The sequence below is a fragment of the Phyllobates terribilis genome, unplaced genomic scaffold (genome assembly GCF_046119375.1).
Source record: "Phyllobates terribilis strain yellow unplaced genomic scaffold, ASM4611937v1 Scaffold_1__5_contigs__length_1240528914, whole genome shotgun sequence".
NCBI classification, from domain to species: Eukaryota; Metazoa; Chordata; class Amphibia; order Anura; family Dendrobatidae; genus Phyllobates; species Phyllobates terribilis.
The window spans coordinates 1,213,296,816-1,213,312,809 of NW_027362761.1; the positions used below are offsets into that span (position 1 = coordinate 1,213,296,816).

At 42.9% G+C, this 15,994-nt stretch overlaps 1 protein-coding gene across 1 annotated transcript in view; it reads right to left on the minus strand.

Moving 5' to 3' along the window:
* The window catches only part of ZNF638 (zinc finger protein 638), a 45,340-nt gene extending 33,016 nt beyond the window's left edge, over positions 1 to 12,324 (minus strand). Inside the window, exons 1-9 of the mRNA XM_073649605.1 lie at positions 10,559 to 12,324; positions 9,343 to 9,404; positions 7,162 to 7,200; positions 6,811 to 7,082; positions 5,673 to 6,175; positions 3,523 to 3,663; positions 3,117 to 3,233; positions 2,581 to 2,612; positions 2,428 to 2,459 (exon numbers count right to left, since the gene is read on the minus strand). Coding sequence (XP_073505706.1) covers positions 2,428 to 2,459; positions 2,581 to 2,612; positions 3,117 to 3,233; positions 3,523 to 3,663; positions 5,673 to 6,175; positions 6,811 to 7,082; positions 7,162 to 7,200; positions 9,343 to 9,404; positions 10,559 to 12,187 — 2,827 coding nt within the window. The 5' untranslated portion in view covers positions 12,188 to 12,324. The remainder of the gene's footprint in view (positions 1 to 2,427; positions 2,460 to 2,580; positions 2,613 to 3,116; positions 3,234 to 3,522; positions 3,664 to 5,672; positions 6,176 to 6,810; positions 7,083 to 7,161; positions 7,201 to 9,342; positions 9,405 to 10,558) is intronic.
* Between the last annotated feature and the right edge of the window lie 3,670 nt (positions 12,325 to 15,994).

A 15,994-nucleotide genomic window follows, 5' to 3' on the forward strand; every position in this document is an offset into this window, starting at 1 on the left:
CTACCCTTGGCAGAGAATACAAGTCGACCATATCCAAATGCCTAAAGCAGGAAAATAGGAGTACGTTTTGGTAGCCGTGGATATGTTCTCAGCCTGGCCCGAGGCCTACCCGGTTGTCAACATGACTGCTAAAGTCACAGCCAAGAAACTGATCACCGAAATTGCCTGCAGATTTGGAGTTCCCCAAGTCATAGAATCGGACCAAGGACCAGCTTTCACAGCAAATATCTACGAAGAACTCTGGAACATGTTGGGAACAGATTTGGGCCTCCACACTCCATACCATCCTGCCAGTTCAGGCAAAGTGGAGAGAATGAATTCCACACTCAAGACCCAGCTCTTGAAAATGACCTAAGATCATCCCCTCCCCTGGCCCGACCTACTCCCCATAGTATTGTATCATATCACACACACTCCTCAGGCCAAACATGGGCTGACTCCCTATAAAATTTTGTTTGGGACCCCACCCAAGATAGGAGAGATTAGGCCCCAAGAGTTGTCTGAAACACATGATAGAGTGGTAAAATTTGTGATTGCCTTGTCTAGAGAATTGACTAACACCCGCTCTCCAGTATCTGCTTCTCTCCCAGAATCTACAGGTGATGCAGTACATGATTTCATCCCAGGCGATCTAGTGTATGTTAAGAAGTTTGTCCGGAAAGACTGCCTCCAGCCGCAGTTCGAGGGACCGTACATTGTGCTTCTCACCACCCTGACGGCTCTGAAGCTTGAGGGCAAGAGCACCTGGATTCACGCCTCCCACTGCACGAGAGACAGAACGAGTCTATAAAAGATGACTACCTTCTTCTATATCCTTTCCATATGTTTACTGTCTGTCCCAGGGTGGACAGCTACCACACAGGGGTAGATACCTCCTTCTCAGGTTGGTTGGGAGGGTTCAAGGGATTCCTCCAACAAGTTTGTCTAGTAATGGGAGGTCTACTAGTATTGGGCCTGGTGGTCCTGTGCTGCATAGTCCCCTTATACAGGAAAAATATAACCAATGCTGTCCCAACCTCCGGGACCTTTCTGAATCAAGAGAAGATATGGAGAAATACACTCCTTTGAACAAGCCTGACCAGCCCCCCCCATGACAAAGTTCAATTGAGAGATTTAGTTTAGGGACAGTTGGGAGAACTCCATGTGTCATTTAGGGTAGGGCTCAATTGTTTGGGGGCGTCCCATAAGGGGGCAGCTTCTAAGATGATTGGGTGAAGAAATCCACCTCCCCTCTCCCCACACATGGACAGTCTCAAAGGCCCCGAAGCAAGGGAAAGCTTAGTGTTTAGGGGGGAATGTCGGGGTAAAAGAGAATATATATATTTGTAACTTTTATACTTTTGTAACTTTTATACGCTTTTTTGCTAATGTACTAACCACCATTTTGTGTCTTATAACAATAAGCTTTCCTTGCTACGTAATACTCAAATCGAAACTTAAACTAAGACAGTTCCAGTGTTGCCAAGACTTATTTCAGAGAAACGAAACAAGATTATAAGCTGACGGCTGCAATATCTGCCCAGAGACTGAGATAAGGAGATGTGGACCAATCAGGAGTGGCCAGACACTGGACTTTCATGGCTTACCCCGCTCCGGACAACCCCTATCCCCTCCCCATTATGTAGTGTATTTAGGTTTGTGTATGTAGGAATAAACACAGAACATTGCTGAGAACGTTGTCTGTAGTAGTCTTCTGAGCGTGCTCTGAGTTTGAACCAGCTTGTTGTCTGACTCATTCTTTGAATGGTTGACCCATGCTCATAGCCTTAATTTGGAGTGACTGGAGGACGAGTGGAATGTCATCACGACCCTCACAGAATCCTTTATTTTTATGTGTTCTGCGTGAGGGCCATGAATACCAGGATGGAGATTGGGGGTGGGGTGCCATGTATACCAAGACCGGGGAGGGGGTGCAAGCATAACAGGATGGGGGGCAATGTATACCACACACATACACACAAATAAACGCGTTGGCAAGGAAAGTAAATGCTCCTTTGAGGCATTTCCTGAAAAACATTTCTCTTGAAAAATTTGTTGCATATGTACGCTAAAACTAGAAGTGGCTCCAAAACATTAAAGTTGCAAATTATTCTTTGTCTCTGTATTCCTCAATACATATATTGGCTTGAAAGTGCTGACGCGTAAATAAACCCCAAAGAAGAAGTTTAGAAATGGTTCCCTTTGTTCCCATTTGTCAGAACATTTCCCTCTGATACACCGGTCACAATGATGTCGCCATGTCAGATCAGGGTAGTCCGACCATAGGTATTGTAAGCTACAATGTTGGACACATGCAGAAGCCACTTCTGGGCCCCTTAATCTTTCCTTAAGTCCTGCCCCCCCCCAAAACCTTGGCCCCTCGAGAATGACGAGAGGTTGTCCTCCGATATCACGTCTAAGTCTTACAGAAATAGCCGGAGCACGTACCTGTGTCTGCTAAAGATTTAGTAGGTTCCACTCTGGAGGGGGTGAAGGGGAATAAAAAAGAAAAGCTATTATAAAACCCTGAAGAAAACCCAGCTGCTACAAATGAGGTCCTTGCAGACGCCGGCATGCCGTGTATAGAATAACGCTACTTACTTTTCAGTCTCCTCGGGGCTCTTCACATAGGGCTGTAAAGACAAACGAGGGGAAAGGTTTTAGAGCGTGTTCCAATAATCAGGTAGGAATATATACCAATTATTTTTGTAAACACAACGTGTGATGTGTCAGGTCATGCACGTGGTGCTGCCGTACACCAAGGCGGAACAGCTGAGCTCAGTGATTAGCTGCAGTGGTGATGAGAACAGTCACTGCTGGACTGAGGAAAAATCTGATAGTATTCCCCTTTTTGTTATTTTACACAAACTATGTTATTTTATTGCAGGGAGGTTCCAAAGGATCAATGGCAAGAATGTGTCCAGGAATATTCATGTTCACAAAAGGGAAACAAGAGGATTTGCTGAGTGTTTCTACGAGGCAATCACTGGTCACGGAGAGGGGCGCAACCTGCTACTTGCGTAGAGACCCCCCAAAAAAAGCAATTGTACACAATGCAAACAAACACCCATCCATCATCACCAGGAATGAGCAGGTCGCACACCTGCGTACACGGACATATGTACAGGCCCACTCACTTTTTTCTGGCCTAACAGTGACAGGGTGACGAGCTTGTTCTTTATCTTCACTGGCACTGACTCGCTGTACTTGACTGCCGCCGCGGCTGCTTCTTTAAAGTTGGTTTCCAAGAATGCCTGCAAAGGAGGAAGAATGCATATAGCTCATTTCCCATGCAAATGGACAGAGCGTAAAATATCTCCATAGGTATCCAAATGCCTCCCTATCCTTCCTCATGTGAATGAGCAGAGTAATATATCTCTATCTGTTTACACTACAGCGTGTCCAAGCACAGCGGAGAAACCAGGGACTGAAACATACGTTTCTTAGCTCATTTTTTTGTTACATCAGATCTCTACGTTTTCTATATTAGAATTTGTGTGCAAGCTTTCTGCGACATTTAACCCCTGAATTCGGTTAACATACCTCGTTTCTCGAGCGAACAATGAGGATATCGCGGACTTTTCCGAAGGGCTCGGCAAGTTTCAGGAGATCTTGATTGGAGTAGCCTTTATTCGGTAGGTTGGTGACGTGAATGACTTTGTTTGAGTGGCTTTTAGATGTAAACTGTAAGATAAATTGTTAAAATAAGAATAGATGAAAAGACATCCACTAAACAGACCAGAATATTGCCCCCCACCCCTTCATAATGGCTGTAATTGGTAGAATGCGCATTTTAAGCCTGTGCTCACATGACTGGTGCAGACATAAGCGCCGACATACTCATTCTTAATATCCTCGAAAGCATCACCGCTTACCCCCTGCCTCTCTATTGGGGTTTTTTTTTTTACGGCTTCAGCGCCCATGTCATGATGAGACCGCTGCAGCCCATCACTGGGGTCAGATGCCCATCTACCTTGGCATCACCGAGGAGGACAATGATTAGCTCCCGGGCCATAGATGAGACATCAGCGCTGCAGACATGCCAACAAGTTATACTGCTTTTTTATTTTAAAAAAACACAAGGCTTTGGAGTAGAAAAAGTTGCTTTTGGAGGAGATTTATCTCCCATTCTTCATTCATGGCCATAGTCGTGAGTGAGCCCCCGCACATTGTGAGTGATCCCCACCATGAATGAGAAGCCCCCGCACATTGTGAGTGATCCCCACCACGAATGAGAAGCCCCCACACATTGTGAGTGATCTCCATGGATGAGAAGCCCCCACACATTGTGAGTGATCCCCTCCATGGATGAGAAGCCGCCACACATTGTGAGTGACCCCCTTCATGGATGAGAAGCCCCCACACATTGTGAGTGATCTCCTCCATGGATGAGAAGCCCCCACACACTGTGAGTGATCCCCTCCATGGATAAGAAGCCTCCACACACTGAGTGATCTCCTCCATGGATGAGAAGCCTCCACACACTGAGTAATCCCCTTCCATGGATGAGAAGCCCCACACATTGTGAGTGATCCCCTCCATGAATGAGAAGCCCCCACACATTGTGAGTGATCTCCTCCATGTATGAGAAGCCTCCACACATTGTGAGTGACCCCCTCCATGTATGAGAAGCCCCCACACATTGTGAGTGATCTCCTCCATGTATGAGAAGCCCCCACACATTGTGAGTGATCTCCTCCATGTATGAGAAGCCTCCACACATTGTGAGTGACCCCCTCCATGTATGAGAAGCCCCCACACATTGTGAGTGACCCCCTCCATGTATGAGAAGCCCCCACACATTGTGAGTGATCTCCTCCATGGATGAGAAGCCCCCACACATTGTGAGAGTGAGCCCCTCCATGGATGAGAAGCCCCCACACATGAGTGGTCTCTGGAGGCTTCACTGCTAGTCACCTTCTCTTTTCTGGACAATCAATCTTCCAGACAATCTGAAGGTTCTTCAGAGAACTTATTGTTTCCCCCTGTCCTCTGTACTTTTTGCATTTACTCTGATAAAGCCCCTTTAGTAACCAGGAGAAACATCTGACTCAAAGATCTAAAAACACTGAAAGTTTATGAAAACCAACATTTGTATCGGTCTCTAAATTTTTGGCCATGACTGTATGATATACACCATAGCAGATAAAAAAAATATGAGAAGGAAGACTACTAGCTAGGAGGGGGGGGGGGGTCCTCAGGCATTTTGTTTTGTATTTCTTTTTTTTATTTCAATGATACAGGAGCAATGTGTTGATGAACATTACTTTTTCTAGCTTGGTGGAGACCAGTCACAAGGTCTCAACTCTCAGTCCCATTGAGAACCTGCGGTCAATCCTCAAAAAGCCACAAATAAACCCAAAAATTGTGATAACTCTGAGCTGTGATGAGACAAGTATGGGCGGCCAGTCAGTCAGGATCTGCCCAGAAGCCGATATCCAGCTGCCGGGGCGAAGGACAGAAGTCTGGAGAATAAGGGGCAGCACTGCCGGGAATATTGAGCAGTCATAGAAACGGTTTATAATTATACCTCACTAACCATAGAAACATCTATGGATCTAAAAGATCCAAAACCACGAGCAGCAAAATGTGAAAACCAAAAACTTGTCTTTCTTAAAACTTATGGCCAGAAATGTACACTAGCCAGCAAGTGACTGCTGCCCCCCTACAACTCCAAGAACAAGACCCCATACCTTACTCATGCGGTTAGAGCTTGGAGCAGGTAGCGCCTTCTCAGTAAACCATTTGTTCGGCGGCGCTTTCTTTCCGGAGGATGTGCTCGTAAAGGTCTTTTTGGCCCCTGAGCTCACAACAGGCCTCCTAGTGTTGGAGCTGTCATAGGTGGATTTCTTGGAGGCCGAGCTGCTGTAGCTGGGCTTCCGTGCTGAGCTGCTACTTCTGGGCTTGGTGGATGAGCTGCTGGAGGTACTGCCCGACTTAGAAGCACTGCTTGTAGATTTCTTCGGAGTTGGTGCACTACTGGGCTTGGTGGATGAGCTGCTGCCCAGCACAGAAGTCGTGGTGGCAGATTTTTCGGGAGCTGGTGCATTACTGGCTGGCTTCTTGTCATTAGAATTGGACGGCTTGGGTGGCAGCTTCTTGCCATTACTTGGCTTTGCAGACTTTGACTTATCACCAGATTTTAGTTTGGTGGCTTCTATGAAATTTTGCACCGCTGCATCCACAGCCTTCTTATCTGCAAGCAAATACAAACAAACAGGTATAAGGGTATGTGCATATGGAAATTGAGAAATACTTTGGAGCAGGCATGCTCCTAAAAAAACACGTGGAGAAAAAAAAAAAACAACCATAAAAAGTGTGCGCGTATTATAGTCCGGAGGCAGCTTCCTGTAATAGAGAACGCTGACGCTGCATCCTTCTTCATCACAGGGAGAACTGCGCTCATTGCTCCTGCTGCAGGCTGGTCTATGTGATCGCTGCAGAGCGACCAGGACCAGAGGATAGGCTGCAGGACCTTCTGCACCAGTAATTTCAGGACCTTTAAGGTCATGTGACTTGGGTGAAAGGTCCTGCAGCTCCTCAACTTGTGTAGCCTTCGCTTAGGTCTGTCCGTCCGTTGCTAGTTGGTTGCTGCTGGGGCATGACTAACTGTGGGGAGCTGGATGTCAATCAGTATGACAGTCACACCCTATAAAAACTCTTCAAAACCAATTTATGAAAAAAACTCCCCAAAAAGGAGGAGTGTTTCCTGAAGCAGAAAATACATTGTTTGTCATCACCTAAAAAAATAACTTGATTTGTATATAGCCTTAAATGTATACAGTGTCAGCACAGTCATGTAGTAATATGTGTACCCAGATAGTATCTCACCAGGAGAATTGCTACGAGAGGATCGCTTGTATCTTCTGGGAGAACGTGAGCGGAGTGGAGACCTTGCCCCACGTCGTGGGCTACGTGACTTCTTTGGACTATGCCGAGATCTACGTGGACTCCGGCTCCGAGACCTTCTCCCGCTGGACTTTGGAGAGCGAGATCGCGATTTACGACCTCGGTGCCTGGACCCAGACCTTCTAGCTCTCCGGGGGCTGGGACTCTTAGACTTTGATTTCTTTGAGGTTGGTTCATCTTTTTTGCCCTCATTCCTAGATTAATAAAACACAATCTAAGAAAACACCAGACTATGTCTGTGATTCAACTGGCAATTAAATAGGACGATATTACCTTAGAGAAGACAGGACTTGTGGGTTCCAGTCAGGATACCTACGCATAACGTAAAAAGGAATATTAAAATGGTGTCTTCACTGAAGACAACCCATGTCCATGGTCTTATTATAATGCAAAAGGTGCGGGCGCCTACTTCCTAAGATACTTGGGGAGTACAGTCTATAACCCTAATACTTAAAAGAGTTGTGAGAAGCAAACCTGTAAGATCACAGCTCCTTGTTTCCTGTGAGTTTTAGCAGTGCTTTAAAAATGTGCCATCAATTGTAAGAAAACTCTTTAGTTTGAGGTTATCCTCACCTGAGACATTTAGGGTATATCCATTAGAAAAATCACTGAACTAATTTTTTTTCTAATCCTGTCTTTGTAACGCAGAGTAGGTATTATATACTTACAGATTGCAGTCTTACCTGGTTTCCAGCGACAGTTGGAGTGTCTTAAGTCATGTGACTTAAAATTATACTCGACGAATCACATGAGTTTCTGTGTGAACCGAGGTCACTTTCACAATACAAGTCTATGGAGCTTTGTTTTTAGGCTCTATAGCAGGCACATGTCAAACTCAACTACAGAGAGGCCCAAAATAAAAAACTTGGACAAAGTCACGGGCCAGCCTTGATATGTATTAACAACCCTCCATACAGTATAATGGGGGAGGGGTGTGCTGGCATCACAGGCCAAGTGTTATCACCCTGTGCCCGCTGACCTGAGATTGATGTGTGTTCTACTATAGGTTTACAATGAGAAACCGGCTGACAATGGTTCCTGTGTGAGCCATCAAAGACGAACACTCACGAGCCTAGAAGAGGGCTGGAAACTTGAGAAGATGGAGATCAGTAAGTACATTAACGCACTCACACTTATTACAAGGACAGGATTTAAAAAAATAAATTGTTGGGAGTGCTTTTGTTATCTTAAAAGTTCAGCAGATGCAGGTACCACCACTGGGACCACTCCTGCTGACAAAAACTGAGAAGGAGCTATGCATGTCCAGCTCCATTTCTATTGAACGTCAGTTCTATAGAACGTCAGTGAGCACGCTTTTCCGCACTCCTATACAAAGCCCCCCGTATAGCACTGCTATAAAGAGGTAAACCCCATCAGTCTTCTCTTTAGGGAAATGTCAAGACGGCCGGAGGAGGATCAGATTGCAATGCTCGGACAACCCAAACCGCCAGCCGGTCCATGTATTGTGGGTAGATTTCTACGGCTGTCTGACTTTGCCTTTATGGTGTCTGCTATTGCCTATGTGTACTTCGTAAGACTGAGATTAACATGGCAGATAAACCCTTTAAAAGCAGCCATGTACTCCCTGGGTGGCAGAATACACAGCGACATCTTGATTACTTGGCTGAGAAAACCCATGCTGTACGAATCTCCAAGATCCTATCCCAATATGTAGTAGGTGTAATGTTAGTAATATTATCAAATACTTCCAATTATAACTGTAGTATAGTTTTTCTGATTTGCCATGTCTCTTTCCACATGTGCAAGCATTGTAGGACCTTAGATATCCATGGTTTTGACCACTCAGTGACGGCTAGTGGCTGCGACCATGGACATCTAAGGTCCTGCAATGTCTGCACATGTAGAAAGACATAGCGAATCAGAAGAACTATGCTACATTTCTAATTGGAGGCATTTCCTATTATTATTATACCTAGTACAATTGGGATAGGATCTTGGGAGATGGGAATACCCCTTTCTGCGCCTTGTGCCAAAAGCTTAACATTTTTGCACCTTTTTCCTTTCTGATTTGTGCATTGGGATGAATTAGTGAATTTATTAACCGCGTTTATACTTTACTTTCAGTGAATTAATAAGAAAAATTATCAATTGAAAAATTTTTAAAAAATTCACCATATTTTGAGCTCAATGTGGTCAAAATTAAATTGATTTCCTTCTCACCCAATAAGGGGTTTATCTGAAACTAACATTCAAAGCCAAACCGTGCAGGAATGTAGAATGTGCTCAGGTATTTATCCTTTATTTGTAAAATATATATATATATTATATTTACTTTTTATATATATATATATATATATATATATATATATATATATATATATATATATATATATATATATATATATATATATATATATATATATATATATATATATATATATATATATATTATATTTACTTTTTTTGCGGCAAAGCACAAATGTTTTCTCTTACTGTTGATGCAGGTTCCGACAGCTTTCGATGTGGGATGTGTTATTCTGGTGTTTAATCCAGTCCTAAACAACAAGGGAGAGGAGAACAGTTAGGATGGGATATTGGCTGTATTATTAGGGGTTGTTTTGGCTTAAAAAAGGGGGGTGGCTGGATGGGAGAGCCTTTATATGTATAGAAAAAAAATCCCTTCTATTAAATTGTTAACATTGCACCAAAAGCGTCCCAGCTGTAGCAATAGAGGAGCCTTAACATGGCTGGGAGGTGGGCGAGCTGCAGGCTGCACACAGCATGGTGGCCATGTATACAGCGGTTCTCACTTCTGTAGGATGCCACACACAGGATTTTCCTTTTAGCCATTAAACAGATAAATCTTTAAAAAAAAAAATTTTTTTCTTTTTACCAAAAATAAATAAAAGTAAGAAATGTAATTATGCAGTATCCACAACTTATTTAATATGTGAATGCATACCTATTTGGCAAAAAAAATAAAAAACAGAAAATTTTAAAAAAGTACATCCCTCACCATGGACACAGGCCCATAATACTAGTAGCTTCTAATGTAGGCAGTGACATTTCCTAAACTTACCTTTTCCAATAATAGCGCCCCCCCAATCCAGGCACAAATCGTTAATAGTCACTATATAGAACTGTTGTAGGTCTTCAATGAGTCACTTCACAGTCTTCGCAACTTTACCGGTTCATCCAATTATTGCAGACGATCAGTCCCCGATATAAAAAGCGTGGGAAGATCTTCGATTCTTGACTGGTCTTGCAGATTCTTCATTTAATCTTCTTTCTTAAATGGCAGGGGCTGGTGTTGGGCAATTCTCCAACAGCCTGCGGTGAATCCCCCCCTCCCCTATCTACTTACTTTACCCTTGGTTTAATCTCAACCCCACACCAGCAAATTTGCATCCTTCACTGGGATTAATTGGGCAATATGTAGCATATACAATACTAAAATAAAAGTTTTTCAGATAATAAAAGTCCCATTCGGTCAGGAAAGTACAGATATAGCCTCCACTTAATATGGGACTAAGATGAATAGAGTGTCTGGGTAAGGTGGGTAGTAAGGGTCTATACACACGTGCCTTGTATGGCCCTAATAAAACATTAGGCACATCTAACTAGATAAAGCCTTCTATGACTGATACTCCTCAGCGGCCTAGCATGCATACACTGAATGTTATATACATACAAACATGAAAACACTCACCTTCAGGTGCCTACATTCTACGTTACACAGAGAACAGATATGAGGAAATATCCGAGGAGAAGCGGCATAGTAATCATTCATCATTGAAGGAGTCGGCAACTTCTTCATTTTCTGAGCTTCTTCTTGAGACAAGACGGGCACATAGCTGTCTTTGCCGACGGCAGGCTTCTCAGCGGGTTGTTGGTAGGTGACTTGGCTGACACCGGCCACAATTTGGACAGCTGGCGTCAATTCTGTCTGGACGGGAGGTGCGGCATCCGGGATGGTGGTTTCATCAACTTTAATAATAATCACAGGACTTTCGGTAGAGACAACCACTGGGGTAGTCTTGGGTGCAGTAGTTTCTTTACCAAGTAAAGTCTTATTGTTGGATCTGGTAGGCTTTGAAGAAGATTGCCACACAGGTTTACGGCTTCCAGATAAAGTGGGAATTTTTTTATCCATTATTTTTTCAGGATTTATCTCTGGCTTCGCAATTATCGGTGCCACAGTCACTTTCATAAGTGGTGGGGGCTTTTGCTCTTTTCTTGGCAAGTCATAAGAGCGTACAGGTGGGGCGTGTTCGCTATACTTGTACTTGCTTGAATGTCCATAATCAATAACTTTACTTGGCACGACTTCACTTGCAGGTCTTCTTCCAGGGGTCTGCTCGGGCACAGATGCAGGTGCGGAATGACCCATTTTACGTAGTCTGATGTCTCTCAAGATAGCAGGCATGTTTGCAGGCGTCAGCTGATCGTCGGGATAGCGGCTGAGCTCTTCCAAGTCTTCATTTGACAGGCCAAAGCTTTCTAAAATGCTTGAAGCACTTTCATTCGTGTAGCGATTCTGGACATTGGAAACTTTATCAAGTGATGGACCACTTGGGACCGGTTTCATTCCCATGTCTTGACCTTCATTTCCATATAAATTGGTGTCCCATAGCTGTTTCTTCATAACATGCGCAGGTTCCTGTAGTGGGGCTTTAGGCTTCATCATCATAGAATCTGAAGAATGTGTCAGCACACGATTCACAATAGATGGAATTTCTTGGGTCTGGGTTGGCATTCTTGGTGGTCCTTGAAGCATGGGGACACTTGGGCTTGGAAACCGTTGTTGTAACACTTGTGGACCCATGAGCATATCAGAAGGATTATGCATTGGTGTTCTTATCTGCATTCCCATGGAGTCGGTATTTCCACCACCAAAGGATCCAGTGTTGTCCATAGGCCTCATGCCAAATGCTTGATTATTAATTTCTGGACGGAAACCGATTCCTCCTCCTTGGTTCATGTCTGGTTGGTTCATTCGGTTTAGATTCATATTTGGTTGATTCATTCTATTTAGATTCATACTCATATTTGGCTGGTTCATTCCAGATAGACCCATGTTTTGAGGTGTCATAACAGGAAGACTCATACGTTGGTGGTTCATGCCAGTATGGGTCATAGGAGGGAGATTCATATTTGGTTGGTTCATGGGAGACATACCCATACCAGACAAAGTCATTCCAGCCATGTTCATTCCTGACATATTCATTCCAGACATATTCATTCCCGTCATATTCATTCCAGGAAGATTCATACTGGTTTGATTCATAGGAGTATGGCCCATTGGCCTCGGCCCGGGAAACCCTCCACGGTTGAACATGGCGTGAACAGTACTTAATTTCAACAAAGCCTGGTTTAACAAAGCAAAAACTGAGGAAGTATTGTTGGAGGTGACGGAAGTCAAATGGTGAAGAGCCAACTGAGTCTTAATTTGGGCAAGCTGCAAATGAGGAAGGCTCAAGAGGACTGGACTAGAAACTCCAAAGTTCAAGGTATTCGCAACTGGAGCACAATTTTCCAAGAACAACACAAAGCTGAAATTTAAAACACAGGTATTAGATTTATCATCATTTCAATCTACATATACTGGGTTCACCCAGAGATGTAAATACAGAAATAACAGCCAATGCACCAAGCTGTCTGGTATTACTTAATGTCTTATTTTGAAGAAGTATTAGCAATTTTTTTCCTTGATGAATGAAGGTTAAAACCAGGAAAAAGGATATGAAATCTTAAACCTAGTTTACAGAGAACAATCAATCTGTACAGATTAAAAAAAACCTACAATGGCGGATATATAGAAAGATGCAGTTTTTCGATGACTGACTTAACATGTAATAAATCCTTTTATTCTGGCTACCCTCCATACTTCAGTACCAGTATAATGGCTGGCAACTCATTGGCAGGAAGAGGCAATAGTTACAGGCTTCATTTTCAAGGGCCGATAAGCGCAGCACATACTCCGATGCAATGCTTTTCACAGTGGAAGGATGGCTGGCCCACATAAATGGGTGGTGGGGGCATTGATCATTGTATTTTTCGTTCCGCCGTACATATATTTCAGGACCACAATTTAAGAAACCAATGAGAACAGTATTCGCAATTGTTCAATTCAAGACTAAATGAAGGAAATTCAGTTTTAGGCTGAGCCTACTTGGCAAAGTGTCTTCAAACAGCAATTCAGAGACATGTCCCATGTCCGAAATCATCCCTCTAACTCGTCCAGCTGTGATGTTATTATTTCAGATTAGCGATTTTGTTGTAAAAAGAAAAAAAAAAATGTCAACTTGCATTAAACTCTATGGCAAGTGAGTACTGAGCCACTTGTGACCGACAACGATAAATCCAACAGGTGTCGCTGGTCACAACTCAGCACCATAGGAAATCATTATGCGGTGCGACATGTAACCATGTGGTCCTAGCCTTTAGTTTGCCATTTTGGATTTTTGCACTGAACGTGCACAAGTTTTAATACTGGTGTAGCACAAGAAACACTACTAACCACTGCCGCTTGGCTGTGATGCCGAGAACAGATGTGCCGCCGAGAACAGGACAGCGACATCTGACACGACTCAGGTTAATAAAAATTAGGGGTTAAAGCTGAACTTTAACTTTTTTTTGCACAGAGTTTCATAGAAGAAAAACACTGTTCATACTGGCCTTATCTATGCACTGTTTAATGCATCAGACAAAGTACCAATGAAGAAGTATACCAGTGCTGTGCCGTTACGTTATGTAGGGTCATGAGATGTCAAATGTTTTTTTCATTTTCAGCCTTATAAATTCAGCCAGCAAATTCCCAGCTCTAAAGTATCGTCAAACGTATACACCGGCTATCTGCAGCCAGAGGTAATCGCATTCACTGGAAAGCATTAACCACGTAACACATCCAACATGTCATTTTACCATAGCAAATCATTTAGAGTATTATAGAGTGAAATTCCATGAATTCAGAAACTTATTTCATCACCTATTTATTCACTAATTTCCAGGCCAAATCTGCATTAGCAAGGTCTCAATTCACAAGCAAAAGTCTTTTCTAATACGAAGATTAGGTATTCAATTTTATTTTGTTATTCTCTTCCTTTTGAATTTTATGTTTTTTTTGAGGAATAATCTGAAACATCTAAATCATCTAGCACAAGTCAGGTGAAAAGAATTAGTATTTAACAGCATTAGAAGAAAAAAACAAAAAAAAAACCCATAAAGGATTGCAAAGGAGTATCAAAAAATATTAGAAATACCTACCATCACCCCCCTCTGCCAGAAAACACAATTATAAGGTGCTAAAATTAGTACAAGTATGGCTACTATGTATACACCCTTTACTAAGAGGTTATGTTTTTATGACACGTTACATCAGTTCAGGCTACAATCATTGCGTTTTACACAATCAGTATTTTTACAACATTATTTTACGTACTGATGACAAAAGCAGGTTCGAACGTAATCTGTGAAAATAATCATCATCCAATATCCAGTAATGGCAAGATAATTAGGAGGTAAAAAAGTCAAATATATAACAAATAGAAGAACATATTTTTGGGGTCCTGTCACCTACAAAACCTTAAAAATGTATCAGGGAATCTATTGTAGAATTGTTTTCCTAGGATCAGTGCTGTCCCCTAGTGAAAGCCTGTCAGCACCACAAAGCATGCGGCTATAACAAACATCACCAAATGGTTGCGACACATACTGTAGGTCTAAGTCACATCTTTGATATAAAAGACAGGAGCAGTACCTGGTATATACACCAAAGTGAATTATGTCTTTGACCATAATGCAGCCTCAGTCGACTGATAAAACATCTCTCCTGACCTTTCCCCCTATATGCACTCAGCTCGTTCAAGTGTGCATACAGTGAAGGAAATACGGTAATTATTCGATCCCTTGCTGTTTTTGTAAGTTTGCCCACTGAAAGACATGAACAGTATATAATTTTAAGGGTAGGGTAATTTTAACATTGAGAGATAGAATATCCAAAAAAAAAAAAAAAAAAAAAAACACAAGAAAATCACATTGTATAAATTAGATATTTTTTTTCCATTTTGCAGTGAGAAATAAATATTTGATCCCTCTGGCAAACAACACAATAGTTGGTGGTGAAACCTTGTTGGCAAGCACAGCAGTCAGATGTTTTTTGTAGTTGACGATGAGGGTTGAGCACACGTCAGGAGGAGTTTTGGTCCACTTCTCTTTGCAGATCATCTCGAAATCATTCAGATTTTGAGGCTGTCGCTTGGCAACTCGGAGCTTCAACTCCCTCCATAAGTTTTCTATGGGATTAAGGTCTGGGGACTGGCTAGGCCACTCCATGACCCTAACGTGCTTCTTTTTGAGGCCCTCCTTTGTTGCCTTGGCTGTATGTTTTGGGTCATTGTCTTGCTGGAATACCCAGCCACAACCCATTTTTAATATCCTGGCGAAGGGAAGGAGGTTGTCACTTAGGATTTTACGGTACATGGCTCCATCAATTCTTCCATTGATGCGGTGAAGTAGTCCTGTGCCCTTAGCAGAGTAACACCCCCAAAGCATAATGTTTCCACCTCCATGCTTGACAGTGGGGACGGTGTTCTTTGGGTCATAGGCAGCATTTCTCTTCCTCCAAACACGGCGAGTTGAGTTAATGCCAAAGAGCTAAATTTTTGGTGTCATCTGACCACAAGCTGTCTTCTCCCAATAACTCACAGAATCATCCAGGTGTTCATTGGTAAACTTCAGACAGGCCTGCACATGTGCCTTCTTGAGCAGGGGGGCCTTGCAGGCACTGCAGGATTTTAAACCTTTAAGAAGTAATGTGGTACCAATGGTTTTCTTGGTGACTGTGGTCCCAGCTGCCTTGAGATCATTAACAAGTTCCCCCCATGTTGTTTTAAGCTGATCTCTCACTTTCCTCATGATCAAGGATACCCCATGAGGTGAGATTTTGCATGGTGCCCCAGATTAATGTCGATTGACAGTCATTTTGTATTTCTTCCATTTTCTTACTATAACACCAACAGTTGTCTCCTTCTCACCCAGCGTCTTACTTATGGTTTTGTGGCCCATTCCAGCTTTGTGCAGGTCTATGATCTTGTCCCTGACATTCTTAGAAAGCTCTTTGGTCTTGCCCATGTTGTATAGGTTA